At 42.3% G+C, this 23593-nt stretch overlaps 1 protein-coding gene across 1 annotated transcript in view; it reads left to right on the top strand.

Moving 5' to 3' along the window:
• Window positions 1–7219: 7219 nt before the first annotated feature.
• The window catches only part of LOC112254434 (leucine-rich repeats and immunoglobulin-like domains protein 1), a 52142-nt gene continuing 35768 nt past the window's right edge, over window positions 7220–23593 (top strand). Inside the window, exons 1-3 of the mRNA XM_024427015.2 lie at window positions 7220–8439; window positions 21954–22025; window positions 23163–23237. Of these exons, the coding sequence (XP_024282783.1) occupies window positions 8237–8439; window positions 21954–22025; window positions 23163–23237 (350 nt within the window). The 5' untranslated portion in view covers window positions 7220–8236. The remainder of the gene's footprint in view (window positions 8440–21953; window positions 22026–23162; window positions 23238–23593) is intronic.

The raw sequence follows: 23593 nt of genomic DNA on the forward strand, positions 1-23593 counted from the left end.
AACATAAAACACCTGTAGATGTTGAGGTAAAAATATATTGCCCTGGTGGACAACATGTTTTACACAAAATAATTGCTAAGTCCTTTCTTGGGGCCAATGAAGTGGAAAATGAGAGGGACAGGAAAAGAGAAGGAGAGTCTTGGCACTAATTCATTCACACTAAAAACACAGAACAAAGAATGCTGCCAGACAAAAGCTTGTTCACCAATGCGGCCACGAAACACAGAAGTCACCTTTCAAAGCTCTAACACGTTGCATTCCTATCCTGAGGCAGAACGAAAACTTTTCCATGCCATCGCTTCTTTTATGAAACATATAGTCAAGGCGTATTAAAACAATCACAGCCAAATAAACAAAGAAGTCACCGTTCTCATCCCAACTGAAGGCTTGACTCAACCAGCGCATTGTTCAACTTTGTCTTAGAGGGTGAGGACATGAGGGATGTAAGACATAGGTAAACACCTGTTGAAAAGAAATGGAAACAAACTGTAGACACGGCCCTGTTTTCAACAATGCATGCCTTCACTGTAGTTGACATTGACTGAGGTACATGTGCAATATACAATGTTGGAATTGTGTGCCACGCCCACCCTTCAGCAGAGCAGTTCGGGTGGAGGATGCATCTCTCACCACCCTGCGTTGGGTCACTGAGAAGCAACCCCTGGCCAATGACAGCAACTTGGCAGAACTGGGCGAGATTCACTCACTTCATTATACAAACAATGGTGAGAAATGTAAATGTTAGTATACACTTTCAATAATATATAAAAAAGAAAATCCAGGCCATCTTGTTTGGACACCTGGGTGGGGAGGGGTTGGTGTTGTGGAACTCAACAGGCACATTGCACCACACTAAAGCCTTCTTTATTCAGCACACTCTTTGTTTTCACCTTCCTCCAGCAACAGGTGTTCAGTTCATGACCTGTGTGGAATAATTGTTCCTGGTTTTCTACAAACAGGTTTTCATGCCCCACAAATCTCAATCTTTCTCAGAAATGGTGATAGTGCAGAGTTCTCAATACACTGACCCAAATTGGACAAGTTTAAAGTGTATACAAGAGATTAAAAGGGATAAGTGAAAGATATAATAGTACCCTCAGCAGTGACGTCAGAAGAGTGTACAAGTGGAACTTGGACTCCTTCCCAAGAGGGCTTTACTCTACCAGAGCACCGTCTACCTACATCAGTGTGCCTTTGCTTTCCCCCCTGTTGTCTCTCAGATCACGCATAACACCACTTAGCAAACAGCCTTGTATCTCAGGAGATGTCCAACTGTCTCTGCTTCCCATTAGCAAGGCATTTCCACACTCGCGCACACCCGTTAGCCATCCAGTGAGAGTATGACGGGTTGGCCTTGTTTCACGCCTCTCCGTTTTATCGTTGATGAATGGCTCAAGCAGATGGCTCGTTATCTTTGAAGAATCCAAGTAAGACAACCATGATAAATTGTTCTGGGCCTCACAATCCTCTCTTCCAGCCTCAATCCCTCAATAAACCGACAATGTGAAAAATAGTTATTTAACACACCAACACAATTCACCTCAGCACCATCCCCTCCTTACCAAGTCCAAACGTCTTTATGCATTGCACCTTCCTTTTAACTGCCTGCACTTCCTGCTTTCATCCTGTTCCAGTTGTACAAACGCATGATATTGTTGGTGTTAAAAACATCCATGCACAGAGAGAGGGGGAGTTTCACTCATCTGGTGCACTCATTATCCCCTTTACATGACACTCTCATGACAAACTCACGTCCACTCTCCCATCAGTCAACCTTCACACAGCCCAGAGTCAGACATGGATGGGGTCCACAGGGTAATAACAGATCCAGTTGTGGTAGCCATAGCTGTTAATGCCTTCCTAACACTGTGGATCCTCTCTCCCTCAGACCGTGCAGCCACACTCATAAATCAACCGTCCATGCAGGAGAAAAAACCCTTCAAAGCTGTTGAAATATGTCTAACGTCTGCATGTGTCTTCAGTGCCAGCCAGGAATCAGGCTACATACACAGAATGCACACATGTGGTGCAGGATGGTGCAATTGACTTGCGATGTGATGGAGTGACTTTCACATTCCTTTCTTCACAGCATTTAGTAGTCATTCAGCACAGCCTTAACCAGTGGTGGAAAAAGTAACCAATATTCACACTTGAGTAAAAAAGTAAAGATACCTTAATAGACTCAAGTAAAAGTCACCCAGTAAAATATTACTTGAGTAAAAGTCTAAAAGTATTTGCTTTAAATAAACTTTAAATTAAGTATCAAAAGTAAATGTAATCGCTAAAGTATACTTAAGTATCAAAAGTAAAAGTATAAATCATTTCAAATTCCTTACATTAAATTAAGCAAACCAGACGGCACAATTTTCTTGTTTTAAAAATGTATGGATAGCCAGGGGAACTCTCTAACACTCAGACATAATTTACAAAGGAAGCATTCATGTTTACTGAATCCGCCAGACTGGAGGCAGTAGGTATGACCAGGAGTGTTCTCTAGATAAGTGCGTGAATTGGACCATTTTCCTGTCCTGCTAAGCATTCAAAATATAACAAATACTTTTGGGTGTCAGGGAAAATGTATGGAGTAAAAAGTATACTATTTTCTTTAGGAATGTAAGTGAAGTAAAAGTTGTCAAAAATGTAAATAGTAAAGTACAGATGCCCTAAAAAACTACTTAAGTAGTACCGTGGCAGCTTTCCAATCTTTGGGAATCTCAGATGATACGAAAGAGAGGTTGAACAGGTTAGTAATAGGGGTTGCAACTATTTCGGCAGAACATTATAGAAAGAGAGAGTCCATGATTGTCTAGCCCGGCTGATTTGTAGGGGTCCAGATTTTGCAGCTCTTTCAGAACATCAGCTATCTGGATGTGGGTGAAGGAAAAATGGGGAGGTTTTGGCGAGTTGCTGTGGGGGGTGCAGGGTTGTTGATCGGGGTAGGGGTAGGGGTAGCCAGGTGGAAAGCATGGCACTGACACAATGACTGACACCCTAGACTTAATATTTGGTTGCACAGCCTTTGGTCAAAATAATTGCAATCAAGCAGTTCCTATAGCCATCAATGAGCTTCCTGCACCTCTGTACTGGGCGGCAGGGTAGCCTAGTGGTTAGAGTGTTGGACTAGTACGGAAGGTTGCGAGTTCAAACCCCCGAGCTGACAAGGTACAAATATGTCATTCTGCTCCTGAACAGGCAGTTAACCCAATGTTCCTAGGCTGTCATTGAAAATGAGAATTTGTTCTTAACTGACTTGCCTAGTTAAATAATTAAAAAGTACTGGCAGTTTGGCCCAGTTCTTCCAGATTTTTTGGGGTGCCTTCTACCAACTGCTGTTTTCAGATCTCTCCACAAGTTTTCAATGGGAATTAGATCTGGACTCATTGCAGGCCACTTCAGAACAGTCCAGCGTTTTGTCTTGAACCATTCATGGGTGCTTTTTGAAGTGTGTTTGGGGTCATTGTCCTGCTGAAAGACCCATCAACCTCGACGGAGACCCAGCTGTCTGGACACTGGGTCCAACACCGGGCTCCAAAATGCCTTGGTATTCTCCTGATTTCATGATAACATGCACACATTTAAGGCACCCAGTGCCAGAACATCACTGAACCTTCTCAATGTTTGACTATAGGGAAGGTGTTATTTTCTTTGTAAGCTTCATTTGGTTCTTTTCTGTAAACATAGAAATGGTGTACTTTACCAAAAAGCTCTAATATGTTCTAATCTGTCCACAGGACATTCTCCCAGAAGGATTTTGGCATGTTCAGTTGTGTTTTGGCAAATTACAGTCAGGCTTTCTTATCTCTCTCTCAGCCGATGGGTCCTCCGGGGTCTCACACCATATAACCCTCTTTCATTGAGTTGGCTACAGATGGTGAGAGTTGAAGCTGTCGTACCTTGTGTCTGAAGGTCTGCTTGAATCTGTGTGGCAGTTGAGTGAGGTGCTTTCTCCACCATTCAAACAATCCTTCGCTGAAATCTTCCATCAAGTTATCTTCCGCGGACACGTCCAGGGAGGTTGGCTAGAGTGGCATGGGCCTTAAACTTCCTGATAACATTACGTACAGTGGAAACAGGAACATCAAGGTCTCTGGAGATGGACTTGTAACCTTGAGATTGTCCGTTCTTGGCTACAATCTTGTGTCTGACCTCCTCAGATAATTCTCTGGTTTACTTTCTTTTCTCCATGCTCATTGCGGTACACACAGTGAGACAAAACAGGAGAATGAGTGTTTTTCTCTATACAAACTGGTTGAATTTGTGATTTTTATATTTCAGGCACCTCAATACCAAAGGAAAAGAGAATGACATGCTTGACATCTAATTATTTCTAACTACTTCTAGAAGGTGCCAATAATATTGTCTGGGATGTCTTTCCTTTATTTAACTAGGCAAGAACAAATTCTTATTTTCAATGTTGGCCTAGGGGTTAACTGGGGTTAACTGCCTTGTTCAGGGGCAGAATGACACATTTTTACCTTGTGAGCTCGGGGATTTGATCTTGCAACTTTCCGGTTACTATTCCAACGCTCTAACCACTAGGCTACCCTGTCGGCCCATTTCTTTGTGGAATAAGCTAACATTTAGTAAATTATTCCGATTTTTTTGTTTTGTTCAACTGCAAGCTAAAGAAATAAAGAGTTTCTCTTAATGTGTACTATTATCTACATTGTAGAACAATAGTGAATACATAAAAACTATGAAAAAACACATATGGAATCAAGTAGTAACCCAAAAAGTATTAAACGAATCAAAATATATTTTGGATTCTTCAAAGTAGCCACCCTTTGCCTTGATGACAGCTTTGCACACTCTTGGCATTCTCTCAACCAGCTTCATGGGGAACGCTTTTCCAACAGTCTTGAAGGGGTTCCCACATATGCTGAGCACTTGTTGGCTGCTTTACTTTCACTCTGCGGTCCAACAAACCATCTCAATTGGGTTGAGGTCGGGGTGACTGTGGAGGCCATGAAGGCCTGATTCATGCAATCTCCTCATCTGTGGATCTGTTTGGGCGGTATGCAAATAGGAGTGGGTCTAGGGTTTCTGGGATTATGGTGTTGATGTGAGCCAATGTAGAAAATAGTAAAAATAAAGAAAGACTTGAATGAGTAGGTGAGTCCAAACTTTTGACTGGTACTGTATGTGGATACCAAAATGATTCAGAAGGTTTGGGTTAAATATGGGAAGACACATTTCAGTTGAACAACTGATTAGTTATCCCCTTTCCCTTATTAAAAAAAGTGCAAGGGTGCCAATATTTTTTTGGCCACGGCTATCTATTGAGTGTTACATTCTTTGTAATATAAATAACATTTAATTTTGATGACATGTCGTCCTTCATTGGACAAAGGTAAATTATAATTCTGTGACTGAATTCACCTTATACTTGTTATCAACCTGATTAATTTGAACATTTCTTTTGACAGATCCTCATGCACATTCACAGCTGGTACAGCAGCATCTGACTCCACAAGTCACACAAAGGCAATTTGCGCAACAAATCATTGAAAGAAGCCGCAGCACCAGATAAATCATATTAGAAAACATGTCTACAATATTCTCAAAATAGACCCCCAAAATACCTGATCCAAATGTAATATCCGTTTAAAGAACATGAAAATGCAGAGCCACATATTTCAGATGGCTATGATTGTATGCCCTCAACCGCCCATAGTTGCAGTCAAGGAAACATCAGGGACTTGTAGTGTCTTATCATGCATAAATGTGATCATACCTCTGCAGCCCCCACTCTAAAATTGTTGCATTATCAACTGAGTTGCAGTTGGTAGGCTGTTTAATAGAGCATAGACTGTCCATAAGGGACTATCCATATACAGTGGGGCCTAACATTGACCAACAAACCTTTTCAACTTTTTAAAATCAAATGTATTAATGTCTCACCCCACCTGTGGGCTACTGTCTATGCTTAGGCCAACACTTCTGATGCAATGCAAAGCAATGTGATACCTATAACTATTCATTCCAAAAGGAAGGAGGAACTCACAGGACCGCCTGCGGTGCTGCAGGTGTGAATATCCATGTCCCCAGTGTAGTGATTAATTGCATGAAAATTCAGGACTTATCCTAACACGAAGAGATTACAATAGCTCACACAGAGTCCATCAATAGGACCTGTCATAGCCACGCAAAAATGTGAAGGGAAAAAAACTGTTCACAGGGCCAAAAGGGCTCCACCAATTTATTGCAGATGTGCATTTTGTGACAAGGGGTGGACATGACTTCACCATTTGGGAAGAATTATGTGCTATCATGACACCCATTATAGGGAACCCCTAATTTGCGTAAAGATCATTCAGAATACACAGTCACAACTCAACTTCAACTAAGATACTTTTTTGTGTTTAAACTAGGAAAATAGCAACATCTTCGCATCTAATGGATACAAATTGTACTTATATCTGTATAATAACAAGTCATTACTATAGAACAATCCCTATGCCACTTGTTAATAACAAACAAAGCTCAAATCAAATTGTATTTGTCACATGTGCCAAACACAGTGAAATGCTTACTTACAAGCCCTTAACCAAAAATACAGTTTTAAGAAACATAAGTGAAGTAAAAAACAGAGAAGTAAAAAATGTAAATAACAAATAGTTAAAGAGCAATAAAATAAAAGGGTACCGGTACAGAGCCAATGTGTGGGGGCACAGGTTAGTCTACTATGTAAGTTTGCATACTGAATGTAACAACCCAGGTTACTTGGGTATGAAAACATCAGATTTACTTGAACTTTTTTAGGATTGAAAACTACATTATTCATAGTATTCAAATGATATATTTACAGAAATTTCACTCTGGGAAAGGGGATAGAACTAAATGCTTCAAACCGAAATTTGTCTTCCACATTTACCCCAACCCCTCTGAATCAGAGGCGCAGGGATGCCTTAATCAATGTCCACAGCACCTGGGGAGCAGTCCTTGTTGGGGGTTAATCAACTTCCTCAAGGGCAGGTAGACTGTTCCACCCTTGTCTGCTATGGGATCCGACCTGCGTCCTTTCGGTTACTGACCCAACACTCTTAACCGCTAGGCTACCAGCTATCTTTTCTGGATGGCTATCATTAACGATTATAGAGCTTTAACCTGGTCATTGTCCCTTTAAAACGCGGTGAGAGTGAAGGGAGGTGGTGCGGTTTCACACCCGGGGTGGGAAACATGGGTGGGGTCAATGACTGGTTGACTGGCAGTCAGAGTTTGCGACGCCTGTAGAATCCACAACAACCAGTGAGATTAGGAGTTTAACCTTTCTTCAAATTTGAGCCAATTGCAAGGGAAAATGGGAGGTTCCCAAGTGCTGTTGTGCATCCAACGTGGGACTATGGAACGAAGACTGAAAAAAATTAAGTAAAAAAAATAAAAAAATAACTCATGGTGGATAGGTTCTGAAGTTGGGACTGAACCAGGCTCCGAACGCCGAGGTTTTCTGACCATAGACTGCATCTGATAAGCATTTACTAGGAACTACACTAACCCGTCGAGTGTGCGGCGAAATTGGGATCAATCGGCACAAAGTGTATACTTTTTGGGGTGTTTTGTAGCGCTATAAACGAGAAGTCAACGATAACTCGTTTTCGGCACCGATCTCACCTCTTTCGAGTGCTTCATTTGCGTACCAGAGTAACGCCGTCAAAGTTTTAGCCAACATTCCAAGCGTGCGATGAAGAGAAGATACATTAAAGAGTTTGTTCCGAGTGCCACTGCCGATGCAATCCGCATAGGCTAGTATTTGGAAAATGTGTGTCACATGTATATTTGACATGAACGCAATCTTAAATTAAGAGCCCCTGTTGATGTTTGCCATGTTTTTTTTCTCTGGCATTTTTAGGCTATTGATGTTTCCCCAAAACTAATCGCGTTGCCAAGAAAGGATCCTCATTTCAACCTTTTATGGACAAGTTCAATTTACTTATTTTATTTAATTCTGTCTGCTTGACAAGTTTATTGTAGCCTTCTTGCTTCGTAAACCGTGATTCACCTTTGATTTCAGCACACATTGGACAAAAGTTGGACTGGGAACTTGCGTCTAAACGACTCGGTTATTTGGAAGAGTAAGACCAGTTGTACACGCCACAGGTGTTAGTTTTTTTCTACATTTTACCACAACGCAATTTGTGATATAATAGACCGCACTATCTCTAAAACGGTACCAGATTTCCAATTTGTGGATACGACGAGAGATCAGTGGCCAGCGCGCGATTAAACTTGATACAAAATGGCGGCGTCCCTGGGACGAATTGGATCGGTTTCTCACTATGGTTTTTATTTAGTTTTATCGCTGGAACTGTTAATCAATTACGGCTTGAGTTCAGATTTACCATGTGCTCAGAACTGTACCTGCACTGGAGATTCTGTGGACTGTAGTCATTTGGATTTGACAGATACACCGCTGGACCTGCCCATTCAGACAGTTGCCCTGTAAGTAGCCTCCAGCCGCCTTATTAATTGACCACCCCATATGAGGATGAGATTCAACCCATAGCAGAATAAGAGACAATGTTGCCGAAGTAGCCCACACCAACTCGCGGAGCCTTTGTTGCAAGGTCGTAAGCGAATGTATCAATTTGCTTTTATGTTGTGGAAATGTTCTTGATTGCATGGTTGTCTTATTTTGTAGCCTATGCCTCACATGTAAAGCATTGCAGAACACCATAACCTAATAGGCTATTTATTTGTGGACTACAGGGGCGAACTGGGACCACACCTGCCCCAATTTCTTCCTTGAGGCCCCCACACCGGCCCAATATTTTCCTTGGGGCCCATGTTTTGTGCTGGATAATGATAATCTTTCTGCAAAAAAGCCCACGTTAGACAGCTGGGCTAAAAATGGACTAGTCCATCTGGCAATTGGCCAAAATGCCAGACGTCCAGTCCATCCCGATGGACAACTATGGATAATGTCAAAACAATAATTACTGTTTGACCATTATCACACTATGGTATAGGGTTACAGCCTACTAAATGTCTCTAGATTTTTGTCATTTGCAAGGAATCTGAAACTGCTTAACAAGTTGCTTTAATTTGTTAAAACTCTTTAAATAATAGACTTACTCTTACTCCCAACCTGTGTACACAACTTCAAAGGTGACCAGAAAAATATTCATTTGAGAGGAAATCACCTTCATAATTTAAACTATAACTAGGCCTACATGATGCCAATTAGAAATATATGATTAAAGAGTAGATACAAATTCAGATGGGAACTTTTTCAACTACCAAAACAGTCAATCAAAACTATCTTCTTAGTTATATGGGCAAAACATTTCAGAGAAATTGACTGACTAAATCTCATTGGATTTAAACTCTTCATTGTGTCTAAACATCACTTCATTCAATTAGATCTATGACACATATTAGCCCTTAATCTTCTATTTGGTTTTGTGGCCATGGCCCACAAATGGGATTTCTTGTAAATTAGGCATGGATTATCAAGAGAATGTTTGCCACAATGGGGACACTGTCTGCTCGTTCGTTTAGGAAGTGAGCCAGTTGAGTTTTTCTTTTTTAAACTGAGAACATTTCAGTCCTCATCCCATTAAATGACCCACCATGTTTTTTTTATAGACAAGACAGCTTTCTTTTTCTCAATCATCATTTTGTCTCAACCAGCAGTGTGACCACAGTTTCAATGGCAATTGTTTTATTTAACCTTTATTTAACCAGGTTAGACTCTTGAGATGAACATCTATTTTTCAAGAGAGACCTGGACACATGTGAATCCTCAAGGACAATTCAACTGTTTAATTAACAGGAATGTTTTACCTAAATCACCAAATGGTCCATTTTAGAGCGAGGGACTCTTTGTACAACAGGCTTTTTTTCTGCTGGGGGGTTAAAGAGCAAAGGCCTCTGGACTTCTCAGGTTCCTGTGTGCGGCAGTTTGACTTCCCCTGGGAAGTGACGAATGCAACTTTTTTTAAAGTCCTTAACTTTAATAATGATGCCTGTGTCCAGGGTGCCTTATTGCCCTTAAACACCCCTTTGCCATGTGCAAGTGCTGTTTATGGCAAAACATAAAACTCATATGTAGGTAATGGTATTCAGTGCTTAAACAGCTACACAAAAAAACACAACACACAGCTGGGCAGGTGGGACAAGTTTCTCATCTCAAATGTCTAAATGCAAACATTGTTGTGTGATATCTGGTGCCTGTTTACTGCACACATTGTGTCGGGAGAGGGGTGGCGATCGCTTGTTGGCTGGAGCTACCTCTTTTAGGATCAAACGAATATATGCCCCATGGTTTGGTCTGGAGGAAGGTACGCAGAGACTCGTTGAATGAATCACATAAGGATGAAGAGGATTAAATGTTAACATTTGATCAACAAATACCTTAATCCTCAATCTCAATCATTTTGCAATGGTGTGAGCCATAAGACATAATGATTGTTTAAAAAAAAGTTAGGCCTTTTTTTGTTTTTTTGGTGAGTGTCCTGTGCTGGGTTTCACACCAAATGTGTTTGTCTCTCTGAACCTCCGGGACCATGCGCCAAGTGAATTAGTGGGGGGAATAAAGTGTCCCTGTTATGTTTAGCCCTTGCTTGTGTGGAAGCTAGCAGCAGGAGCGGTCGGTCATCAGGCAATGTGGAGGCTGAGCGGACATTACTGTTGGATGTCTATAAAAACAGGCTTGGTCCACTCTCACCGTGAACTGCTGTAGCTCTGAACTGGCTCTTCTGTAGAAGAATGCTAAAATGCCCTCAGTGTTGGTTAGGACACGATGAACAAGTGTCAGCTTGTCATGGTGGCTTGAGTTTTCAAAATTGCTGAGACCCCAGATAGCAGTATCAGTAAGAAATCTGTAGGCTATTATTTAAAATATCTTGAAATGTAAAAAAAAAACGAAGATAATTGTTTTTCTCACATTCTCTTCATGTACTGCTAATGGAAAAAATGGTGACCTCGTGTTGCTGTGGTCGTTATCTTTATATGTGCCTATATATTGTGAGTATAGTGCTGACAACTCCTACAGTAGCTTGGTTTTGTAAGGGGGAGACAGGGCAGAGACTGGGTGCTTGTCTGCAGTATATCCGTCAGTAAGAGGGAGTTTTCTGAGGAAACTCTGGACACGGCCTGTGTGAAAAATCAAGCCTTAATGCCTTCCAGTTGTCAAAATAGTTTCCATGTTCTGCCCTGTTTTTACAGCTCCCCTGTGACATTCAACCTTGATGGGGATAGTAGGAAACAAGCGGGTGTTGGCATATTCAGCTAGAGCAGGGATGGGCAATTGGCGGCCCCCCTTTTGTAGGCTTGTGGATCGATTTACAAAAATGAAAAAAAAAAAAACTGTCGCAGGCTCCACTTCAGAGTTCGGATAGTAGAATACACGAGGTGCAATTTAGAAATTTGGTTGTTTATCAGCATTTTTTCCCATTATGTCAGGCACTGACTGTCACTCAATTAGCCCATGCCAGCTAACAATTTTGTTAGATTGGTAAATTAGTCAAGTCTTGTATATAAACTTGTAGTAATCATGGTTGAATTACCGACCAAGGGGGGGCCCCATTGATTTAGTTATTCACCTTCATTCAGATATATTAAAACTGCAAACAATTCTTTCCACCCCAAGGCAAAATAGCAGAAAACGTATTTTAAAACGTCCACATTTTCTCTACACCTCAAATATTATGTGTGCAAAATGTGTAGAATTGCAGGAAACTAACTCTAAAATGTATTTTTTTCTTTCCGCTGTCAAATGGGTGGCCGCTAAAATCTTTTGCTCACAAGTTTGGAGGCCAACAAATTTTCACTTTGGGCTCCAAAAAGGCTAGTGCAGGCTCTGACAGCATGTGTGGGTATGGATGTGGGTACGCAGACCGGGGAGCCACTACAGCCCCTCATGATGAGTTGAGATATTTTGAGGCGATTGAGAGAATTAGATGGGGGGGGGATTGGAGTATGTGACCATCCAGGATATTTAGATATGTTAAATGGCAATGTGGGGCAGGTAGCGTTCTCCTAGCATCCTCCAAACCCAGATTTGTCCGTCGGACTGCAAGATGGTGAAGCTTGGGGGTTTCCCCTGACCCAGAGTCCAATGGCTTTACATCACCAGCCGATGAGCATCAAGCATTGCTAAGAGCTGCTGGCAAACGCAGGAAAGTGCTGTTTGAATGAATGCTTACGAGCCTGCTGCTGCCTACCACCGCTCAGTCAGACTGCTCTATCAAATATAAAATCATAGACTTAATTATAATAAACACGGAAATACGAGCCTTTGGTCATTATTATGGTCAAATCCGGAAACTATCATTTTGAAAACAAAATGTTTATTCTTTCAGTGAAATACGGAACCATTCTGTATTTTATAGATTGGGTGGCAACCCTACGTTTATATATTGCTGTTACATTGCACAACCTTCAATGTTATGTCATAATTATGTACAATTCTGGCAAATTAATTACGGTCACACAGTTCGCAACAAGCCAGCCGGCCCAAACTTTTGCATATACCCTGACTGCTTGCACTGAATGCAAGAGAAGTGACACAATTTCCCTAGTTAATATTGCCTGCTAACATAATTTTTTTTAAACTAAATATGCAGCTTTAAAAAAATATATACTTCTGTGTATTGATATACTGTGTAAAGGCATTGATGTTTGTGGTTAGGTACATTTGTACAACGATTGTGCATTTTTTCGTGAATGCATTTTTGTTAAATCATCACCCGTTTGCCAAAGTTGAAGTAGGCTGTGATTCGATGATAAATGAACAGGCACCGCAGGGATTATATGCAATGCAGGACAAGCTAGTTAACTACACATGGTTGATAATATTACTAGGTTAACTAGTGAGTATTGATTGTTTTTTATAAGATAATTAAATTGCTAGCTAGCAACTTATCTTGGCTCCTTGCAGCCACAAGGTCCTTTTGACGCTGCACTCGTGTAACAGGTGGTCAGCATGCCACGCAGTTTCCTCGTGGATTGCAATGTAATCGGCCATAATCGGCATCCAAAAAGGCAGATTACCGATTATGACAACTTGATATCGGCCCTAATTAATCGGCCGACCTCTAGTCCACATACTTGTGTGTGTGTGTGTATATATATATATATGTATATGTATATATATATATTATACAAGTTGAAGTCTGAAGTTTACAAACACTTAGGTTGGAGTCATTAAAACTCGTTTTCCAACGTGGGAAGCTTGTGGAAGGGCTACCTGAAACACTTGTCCCAAGTTAAACAATTTAAAGGCAATGCTACCAAATACTAATTCAGTGTTTATAAACTTCTGACCCACTGGGAATGTGATGAAAGAAATAAAAGCTGAAATAAATCATTCCCTCTACTATTATTCTGACATTTCACCTTCTTAAAATAAAATGGTCACCCTAACTGACCTAAGACAGGGAATCTTTACTAGGATTGAATGTCAGGAATGGTAAAAAAACGGAGTTTAAATGTATTTGTCCAAGGTGTATGTAAGCTTTTGAATTCAACTGGATATATAGATAGATATAATAGAGTAATTGTAAACAAATGGAGATTTTCAAATGTATTCTGTATTTTTGCTGTTGCCTTTTATTAAACATTGGTGATTTTTCATGCTCATAAGGCTGTTAACAAATCACCTAGATGGGTCCCTACGTTAGTACTTTCGTAGTCTTCTGATTTGAAGAATGGCCTAATGATATCCAGTGCAGGCTATCTCTCACTAAGTCAGATAATCTCTCTGTGGTGGTTTATCTTGTTTGTGGTCACTGTAATGTGTGTAAAGAGTGTCTTTGCCTGCAGTGCCATCCATGTAATCGGTTTTACAAGTAAATGAAAGCATAAACATTATTAACGTTGACTTTGATCGATGTGGTTGGATGTAGAGAGAAAGCAGTGTCTGAAAGAAATATTTTCTGCTTCGTCCGTTATTTCCCCTGCTGTGGTCTACAGTGTCACCTAGCTAGATTCACTCTAAAAGAAATCCAGTCTCTGGATTGATCCCTTTACAAGAAAGCTTTTCCTGAGTGGTTTCCGATATGGGGAAGAAATGTCAAGCCCGACCAACAACCAACCATGCACTGCCTCTTCAATTTTTGACAAATGTTCTGTTACTGCGTTATACACCTGCGCGCTTAATCCAGTGCTATTGGGAAACACCCCCAGAGGTTGCTTTTGGCTTTTGCCCACAGGAAATGGGTTTGATTTGGTGGTTTCATGACAGGCTCTGGTCTGGTGGTTCCTCTGGTCCAGGGTGCAGATCACCTGGCCCGAGGGGGTGTACTGAGGGGGTGTTGGGGTGGAAATGTTTTGTCACGGTCTGGTTCGTGTCGGGTTCCATTGGGTAAAAGTTCAGTGGTCTGACCGAAACAAACTACACAACTAACATGCAAATAAACACCAATAACACGTTGAGGAGAGTTTTCTGGTAATCAACATTGTTGCCATTGTGTGTCTATCCATGGTTACCATGCATTATCAGCCATGTGGTATGAATGACGGAATGACTGATGGCTGATGAAACTGCCCTAATGAAATAAAAGTAAAAGCCAGACTGGTTTCCTCCATTTCCTTCACCCAATGTAGACATATCCACAGTGCACACTGACCGTAGGACTGAGGCCCTTGTGGTTTCAATGGCAATTCTTACTAAGCAGTCTTGTAATCTTGTGGTATTGAGAGTGGTTTTGCTGAATTGGTTTATTGTCATGGATGCTTGAGCCTGTGACTGTAATGTCCCTAGGCTGAGTTTTATAAAGCAACAGGATTGTCATTATTTCCTGGGTTTAAGATTATATCGATAGTGCTCTGATTTTATCGTTGCCCCCCCCAGCCCAAAAAGAATGATTTCCCCCTTAGTGTGAATGTTTGATATTTATGGTAGATACACAATAAATAATCAGCGCTTGCTTGGGAAAGTATCTCATTTATTGTAAATGTCAACTTTTAGAGACTACGGTTTACATTTGAGCAAACACTGTTATCCAGGAGTGTCTTGCTCAAGTGCACATCGACAGATTTTTCACCTAGTTGGCTCGGGGATTCGAACCAAACACTTTTCAGTTACTGGCCCAACGCTCTCAACAGCTAGGCTACCTGCCTCCGGTATGCATGTATACATAGCTTTAGACAGAAAAGAATTAGCAGCAATAAGCGAGTAAAGAATTCCTTTCATAACTATAGATAAAAGTTTACGTTTTGATGAAGTTATGAAGTGAGCTCATTGCAGCGTTCACCGTAATGACCATTGAATGGCTACTGCCAGAAGTCATTCCACACATATCGAGTCAACAGAAAAGATGGCCATTTTGTTAAGACACACTGGGGCGCCAAGTTGTTTTTTCTTTTTGTTTAAGCCGCTGTCTACAAAGTGGGTTTGATAGATGAATCATCTGTGAATTCTGTACATCTGGTAAGAGTTAGGACATTTGGAGAAGACATTAGAAGAAAAAAAAGTTACTTGGTACTGCGAAGTGGAGAACCCCCAAAACTGGCTGTCTGGCAACCAATAGCATTCTTGCCTTTCAAAAAACTGGCAATGGCCTGTGTCCACTGATTTAGTAGGAAACAGAGGGGTTCAGTACCTGCACATACATCCACACACACACAGGCCTACATAACCTTATTTCTAAAGTTTGGCCCAGTATTTGGCCCCATTCTCTCTCCATGGATGATGGTGTAATTAGTGCAGATAGTTTCTGTTTGCAAGAATAATAAACATTAGGCAGGGGAAGTCCGTATTCTAATGATCAGTCATTTTCTTCACTTTGAAGTACAGTACATACGATCAGCGGCCTGTGGAAAGGGAACTGAAACAATACCCCCTCAATGTGACTTATGTTCTTTCAGATTAATTGGTAAGGCTAATTTCCTTTTGGATTCTGGTGACCATATAACACAATTATTTATTTTTTTGCTATCAAACTCCAGTCTGTGTGTGTGTGTGTGTGTGTGTGTGTGTGTGTGTGTGTGCGCGCATGAGACTATGTGTGTGCTGTGTGCTCCCCCCTCATGCGTCTTGGCTGGCATCTTCGGGCCTGAGTTCATGCTAGTGTGGACCGTGCTGCAGCCCCATGCCCCCTCTGTTTGTTTGGACTGCCCTCTCCGTACCTAACCAAGAGCACCCTGGGAAAGGCCCTCCATGGCTCCAAGATGTGTGCCTGCCTCAGAGACTTCAGAAAACAGAGACCTTCTCCCTCTGACTTAACTTTGCTCACAGGCTGTAGCCTAGCTAGCAGACCTTTTTTGTTGCCTGGAATTGCTGCCGGAAAATCTGCAATGCAATGAAATATGCTGATCCCATCAGCCCACATATCTGCTGCTCTCAAATGTGCTCTGTAGAGATGTGCCGACTACAGCACATTTAACACATCTAGTAGGTGTTTGCACCACGCTGAGTTGTGACCATAGATACTACGCAGGCATACTGTGCCACTTTTTAAATAACTTTTTAAATGTTGGTGGCTGCTTTCACTGTCTTGTCCCTCTCTCTCTCTTGCCTATGTTTTGCTGAAGTCTAAAATGGTGGGGGGCTCTCTACGCCTCTGTCTGGCTTGCCCTCTGTTTGTTTGGCTTATGGGAGCTCTTCTCCTAGCTCCTCCACAAACAGAAGGTTATTCTTTAACTATTTTATGGCTGTTTGAAAACGGACCACATTAAAGCTCTGCTGTTTCCCAGCTGCACCATAAAGGCCCTATCGCTGACATCACTTCACACTTCCAAAGAGCGAAGTTCACACTCATCTTATCAGCAATAGAGATGGGTAGATAAAGACTATTCCAGTCTACAAACCCAACCCCCCTTCACTTCCGCATTCTGCCTTGGATTATGAGGGCATTGTCATAAGAAATATCATTCCACTGCTTTTTATTTAATTGAACCTATATTTACTATTTGACAGAATACAAAATAAGGATTTCTCTCTATTTTGTTTAGGTAGTAATGATGGGTTTCTGTTGCTCCAACAGTGTAGTAGTGTAATGGTTTAAGTCTAGTGCGATGGGAGTCTTAAAGTATTTTCAGAGGTTTTCGAGGCAGGTCAGTGTACTTTGTCACACAGGATTTATAGTTTTATTGCAGCTTTTAATGGTGTCTCAGAGTGGCTAAGCTAATGTTGCTAAAGCTGACCTCTACCCTTCCGACCTCTGCCAAACTGTGTTGCTATTGATTTGATCTGAGCTTTCTAGAGTAGACTGTGTTTCAGGGCAACAGGTGGACTGGGAAGAGGCAGTGGCTAAATTGCCCAGGCCCAGTATGTACAATACATTCAAAAAGGATTCAGACCCCTTGACTTTTTCTACATTGTTACATTACAGCCTTATTCTAAAATGGATTTAATTTTTTTTTAAATCTCATCAATCTACACACAATACCCCATAATGACATAGGTAAAACATTTTTTTTTTTTTTTTTTTTTTTTTGCAAATGTATATAAAACAAACATTTAAATAAGTATTCAGACCCTTTGCTATGAGACTCTAAATTGATCTTCGGGACATCCTGTTTCCATTGATCATTCTTCATGTTTCTACAAGTTGATTGGAGTCAACCTGAGGTAAATTCAACTGATTGGACATGATTTGGAAAGGCAAACACCGGTCTATTAAAGGTCCCACAGTTGACAGTGCATATCAAGGGTACCAAACAATGTCTGCAGCATTGAAGGTCCCCAAGAACACAGTAGCTTCCATCATTCTTAAATGGAAGAATTTTGGAACCACCAAGATTTCCTAGAGCTGGCTGCCCAGCCAAACATCAATCAGGGGAGAAGGGCCTTGGTCAGGGAGTTGAACAAGAACCTGATGGTCACTCTGACATAGCTACAGACTTCCTCTGTAGAGATGGTTGTCCTTCTGGAAGGTTCTCACATCTCTACAGCAGTCCACCAATCGGGCCATTACGGTAGAGTGGCAAGACGGAAGCCCCTCAATAAAAGGCATATGACAGCCCGCTTGGAGTTTGCCAAAAGGCACCTAAAGGACTCTCAGACCATGATAAACAAGATTATCTGGTCTGATGAAGCCAAGATTGAACTATTTGGCCTGAATGCCAAGCGTCACTTCTGGAGGAAACCTGGCAACATCCCTACGGTGAAGCATGGTGGTGGCAGCATCATGCTGTGGGGATGTTTTTCAGGGACTGGGAGACTAGTCAGGATCGAGGTAAAGATGAACGGAGAAAAGTACAGAGGTCCAGAGTGCTCAGGTCCTCAGACTGGGGTGAAGGCTCACCTTCCAACAGGACAACGACCCTAAGCACACAGCCAAGACAACACAGGAGTGGCTTCGGGACAAGTCTCTGAATGCTCGATCGAACATCTCTGGAGAGACCTGAAAATAGCTGTGCAGCAACGCCCCCCATCCAACCTGACAGAGCTTGAGAGGATCTGTAGAGAAGAATGGAAGAAAGTCCCCAAATACAGGTGTGCCAAGCTTGTAGCGTCATACCCAACAAGACTCAAGGCTGTAATTGCCGGCAAAGGTTATTATGCTAATGTGATATTTTTATACATTTATACCTCTACAAACCCATTTTTACTTTGTCATTATGGGGTATTGTGTGTAGATTGATGATGGGGAGGTAAAAACAATTAATACTTTTTTTCAGAATAGGGCTGTAACGTAACAATATGTGGAAAAAGTCAATGGATCTGAGTGATTTCCAAATTCACTGTATATCATTTTTTGAATGTTTTTATTTTATTTAACTAGGCAAGTCAGTCAAGAAAAAAATCTTATTTACCACGACGGCCTACCCCGGCCAAACACGGACGACGCTGGGCCAATTGTGCACCGCCCTATGGGACTCCCAATCACAGCCGGATGTGCTACAGCCTGGATTCGGTCCAGGGATTGTAGTGACACCGCTTGCACTGAGAAGCAGTGCCTTAGACCGCTGCACCACTCCGGAGCCCCACTGTAATTAGACAAGTCTGTTTTTTAAACTTCAGGGCCATCCTCCACTCCCACCTTCACCTCAGTTATCCTGGTTGTACAAGTAGTTAAATGCTTTAGGTGGATAGGAGCCGGGTCTGGTTTAATGCAGGGGTCGTTGGCTGACTTGTGGCGATGAGGGTGAGAACCTCGGCGAGTCCTAAGGCCAGGACTTGGCTACACTAGACTAGAGCAGGCCAAAGTCTTTCAGTATTTTGTTGAAAGCTAGGCATGAATTACCTTGCTAAGTACGTTGGGCTGTGGTCTTGATCATGCTGACTAATGTTAAACAAGCCTGCTCATTTAGATAAACAGTGCCATGCAGTGGAATGCACCATTCCTGAGTTTCAGCAGATGACTATATTTATAGTGTTCGCCACTCAGATTTATCTTAGCTTTCAAAATGTGTTTTTGGACTGTTAAATTGACCGCGTAGATAATTGCGGATATATTTTAAATGTCTAAGAAAATCAGCCCTTACACACCCTTACTTTTTAATCTCTAGATCTATTTGCCGAGTTGCTTTAGGACTTTTTTCTGCCCCCTAGCCTTCCACTCTGTTTTGCTGCTATGGTATGGCAGGCTCTGGAGAGCATTAGCTCCTGTCATTGGGGCGTAACCCCACCCCCTCTACTCGTGACTGTAGAGGAGAAGGAAACGGTGGCATTATCACCGGCTGCTCATACAGTAGGTGTTTAAAACACAGTGAAAGTTATCTGATCAGATAACAAGAAAATGAAGCACAATAAAGGGAACACAATTCTGAAGTTGCATAAACACTCCCCCTTGGCCTATCGGTATACTGGGAATACACACAGACACACACACACACACAGTTTGTTTGTTATTGTGGCCCTCCGGCACCAGTACGGCAGGTTTTGTTCTCAAATGTGACCTTCCTTCTTCACTCTACTCTAAATGGACAACCGCAAACAATGACATGTTTTACATTCCTGTAGTATCCTATACCCCCATAGCACAAGCATTTTCTTACACCTGAAACCTGTTTTAGGGGGCATGACAGCAGCCTTCCTCTCCGAGTTGTTGTTGTATTGGTTGTTTGTAATGAGGAGCCCTCCAGTTAGGCCTAAGCTTCATTATCCAACCGGGGCCTTGTTAAAGGCGCTGATTTTCTGTGGAAGATTACTGCGGTCGGTGTTGCTCGCTGCCCTGCGGCGGTGTTCTCAGTTATATTCGGAGCCCCGGCCGGCCCAGCCTGGCGGAGAAAACCCTGGGATTTTTCACTTTGCTTCAGTATAATGAGGTAATTGCCTCCTGTAGCAGGGACAGCAATTTTGCAATCTGGCACAATGGTGGCAGGAGGGCCCAGCCAATGATCAGCCCACCGCCCTGTCAGAGCTCTGCCTGCGGGGTACACGCTACCATTTATTTCCTCACACACACCTACTATAGAGAGAGAAACTTATCTCCACAGACACTGGGAGAGGGAGCTAGAGAGCAGGACTTGTGTTAGAATAGAGAGAGAGAGAGAGGTAAAAGGGTAGGCAGAAAGCTGGAAAGGGAGGCAGCTGTGCAATGTGGGACCTGTGACTATTTGAAGAATGCCTTTTTAAAATTATCATTCCAATTTTCTCTCAAGTCTGATGGGTTCGTTTAACCTCGTACCCTGTGGCAACCTGTAGTGAAAGTGTGTTGGAAAGAGCAGGTCTCCCAAACCCTGTTTAGAGCAAAGCGGTCTGCTGAGGCTGTGCAGGCTGCCTGCCACCAGAGGAAGCAGCAGGAATGTGGTGCGTCAGGTAAATCTGTCCCCAGACTCTGGGAACAAGCAGCCATCTCTCCACAGGCTTGTGAAACATTCCTAGCCCATCTCTCATGTCTGGAGGCAGCCAGGGCTGTGGGCTCCTTTTGTCTCAGAGCAGACCTCACTGAAACACTGCTTTCCCTAGTAGACTGCAGCCCCCACTGTCTGCTGACAAGAAGTAGGGGATGAAACGTGTGTGTGTATATGTACGGCCATTTGTTTGTGAGAGACATTTTGTCTATGAGTGTATTTGGCTCACAGGATTTTCTACAGTTTGAACCCTGTCTGGCTATTAGTAATCTCTCGTGGACAGATCTACGTAAACATAACTGATAAGCTACCATAGAATCTGTCACCATCCTTTGCGAGGGTGGAGACTTCGCAAACCAGAAATCTCCATTTCTAACACGCTTATCACCAGAACCCTAATCAAGCATCTGACCAAATTAGGCAAAATATTATTTCTGGGTTAACAGGCTACTGTAACACTATCTCTGAACAAATCACTATTTGATGTTAATCACCGTGCCAGTGAGGTGGTGGCTATTTAATGCATGGTTACTCTAAACTGAAAATTGACTTGTACACATATTGATGGCTGTGGGCTACATTGTGTAAACCAGGGATGGGCAACTGTGAAGGGGGTGGGGGCCACAAAAAATCTGAAGTCAACATGAGGCCGCAGTTGCTTGCGGGTCTGCATACCCGCATGTGCAAAGTTAATTGTGTGCAATTGTACACATTTTGCCATGTGGTATAGAGAAAATGTTGCAGTTTTAAAGCAGGTTTGCTGCAATTGTACACATTTTGCCATAGGGTGGAAAGAAATGTTTGCAGTTTTAAATATATCTGAGTGAGACTGACAAACAAAATCAATGGGGGCCGGTAATTCGACAGCTGTCCGCGAGATTAATTTACCAATGTAAAAAATGTTAGCTGACATGGTCTAATTGAGTGACTATCAGACACATAGATAAAAAATACAAAAAACTGCTGATGGACAACCACATTTTTAAATTGCACCCTGTATTCTTTTTTAACTTGCAACCCCCGACTGAGTTTCAAATATTATTATTTAGTTTTTTTGTTTTTATATTGATCTGAGAGCCGCCAGTTGCTTGCCCCTGGTGTAAACCAAGCCAGACACAATATTGATTGGGAACCCCTGAAACAGAACTAAAATGGGAATACAGGGTTGTCACAATGTTATAGGGAGGTGGCACAGTTGAAAAAACACATGAAATGAAGGTTCTGGTGGTGTGTGTCGACAATACTAATCAGCTTGTTTTGTTCCTCAGAAATCTTGGCCACAACAAGTTGACAGCCATTGATGTCGGAGCCTTCTCAAACCTCCCAAACCTACGAGAGCTGTAAGTACCTCAGACCTCTCTCCCTCTGTCACTGTCTGTGTGTGTGTGTGTTCATTTTCTCTCAACCAGGAGTTCCCCTTGGCTGTGTGTGTGGGGACTGGGCTCAGCCTTTTCAATGGCTGTCATTCAGAACAGAATAGGATCGATTGGCAAGCAGACAACTAATCTATGAATGCATTGGGGCGGCAGGTAGCTGAGTGGTTAAAGCGTTGGGCCAGTAACCGAAAGGTTTCTGGATCGATTTCCCGAGCAGACAAGGTAAAAATCTGTCGTTCTGCCCCTGAACAAGGCAGTTAACCCACTGTCCCCCGGTAGGCCGTCATTGTAAATAAGAATTTGTTCTTACCTGACTGGCCTAGTTAAATAAAGATTTTTTTTTAAATACACACAACAACAAAAATCTCCTCACAATGTGCTTCACCTTCACTTCCTAGTGTGCGTGCATGCGCATGTCTGGCTGTGTGTCTATGCAGTGTTGTGTGTTTAGGCTAATAAAATGATTTATTTTAGCGATAGGCCTAGCAGGCTTCCCAATGCTAGTTAGAGGGGGCATCAATGATGTTCTTACTGGACAGTACCCTGAACAAACACTGCAGTAGATCGGCATCTCACACAATCACTTACTCTCACCATAATAGTCAGGCCCCTTACTGATATATGGTACATTTATTCTCAGTCACATACATGATCTTATCCTTGGATGTGTTGTCTTGAAATTAGTCCAATTGAGGATATTAAGCTTTCTCCATCTACCTACACCACGCAGGCCGAAACCTGGCTTGTGAATGTCTGATATGCTCAAGAGGGTGTATCTTCAACCCAGGCAGGGAGGCCACAGACACTGACACCTGTCAGAGCCCAAGTGCCCACTCTAGCCTGACACGGCTTCATCCATCCATGTTTTTACGCGCAAGCAATTCTGTTCTATATGAATGATTCAGATGCACTCTGGCACCATGTTGATCCACTTCCTTATTAGACTACGACACTGTGAGGCAACCTCATGTTCTCAAGTTCACTTCCAGATACAACTTGGTCAGTCAATTCACAGCAGTGTTATCTCAATACAGTGTTCTGTTACTTTCTCCTCTCCATCCATTCTGTCCTCTAACATCACTGCCTCTATGTTTCCCTCAGGCGCCTGGACCATAATGAGCTGACGTCCATCCCTGATCTAGGACCGGCTGTGTCTCAGATCGCTTCCCTCTACCTGTGAGTGCACATTTAATTTACCACCATGAGGATGTCAAGCTGGCATCACACTGTCCCTCGCCGAATTGTCAATGTTTGTTTGAGTGCAAGTTTAGTTATGACCAAGAATACTAGTGAGACACTCTTTCTAGTTGAATTGCTATGCTATGACGGTCGTATGGTGTAACGTTGACCATGCAGAGCACTAAGAAAGTGCTCCAAGGATCTATCCTGGTTAAAGTTGTGAAACTGCCTGGAGGGACTGCCTATGCTGGCATCTCACAGGAGATTTACTGCCCTATTTGGAAAGAGACTGTGTGTGTGTGTGTGTGTGTGTGTGTGTGTGCGTGCGCTGTGAGCCTAGTGGCCCCCTCGAC

The sequence above is a fragment of the Oncorhynchus tshawytscha genome, linkage group LG07 (genome assembly GCF_018296145.1).
Source record: "Oncorhynchus tshawytscha isolate Ot180627B linkage group LG07, Otsh_v2.0, whole genome shotgun sequence".
Taxonomy (NCBI): Eukaryota; Metazoa; Chordata; class Actinopteri; order Salmoniformes; family Salmonidae; genus Oncorhynchus; species Oncorhynchus tshawytscha.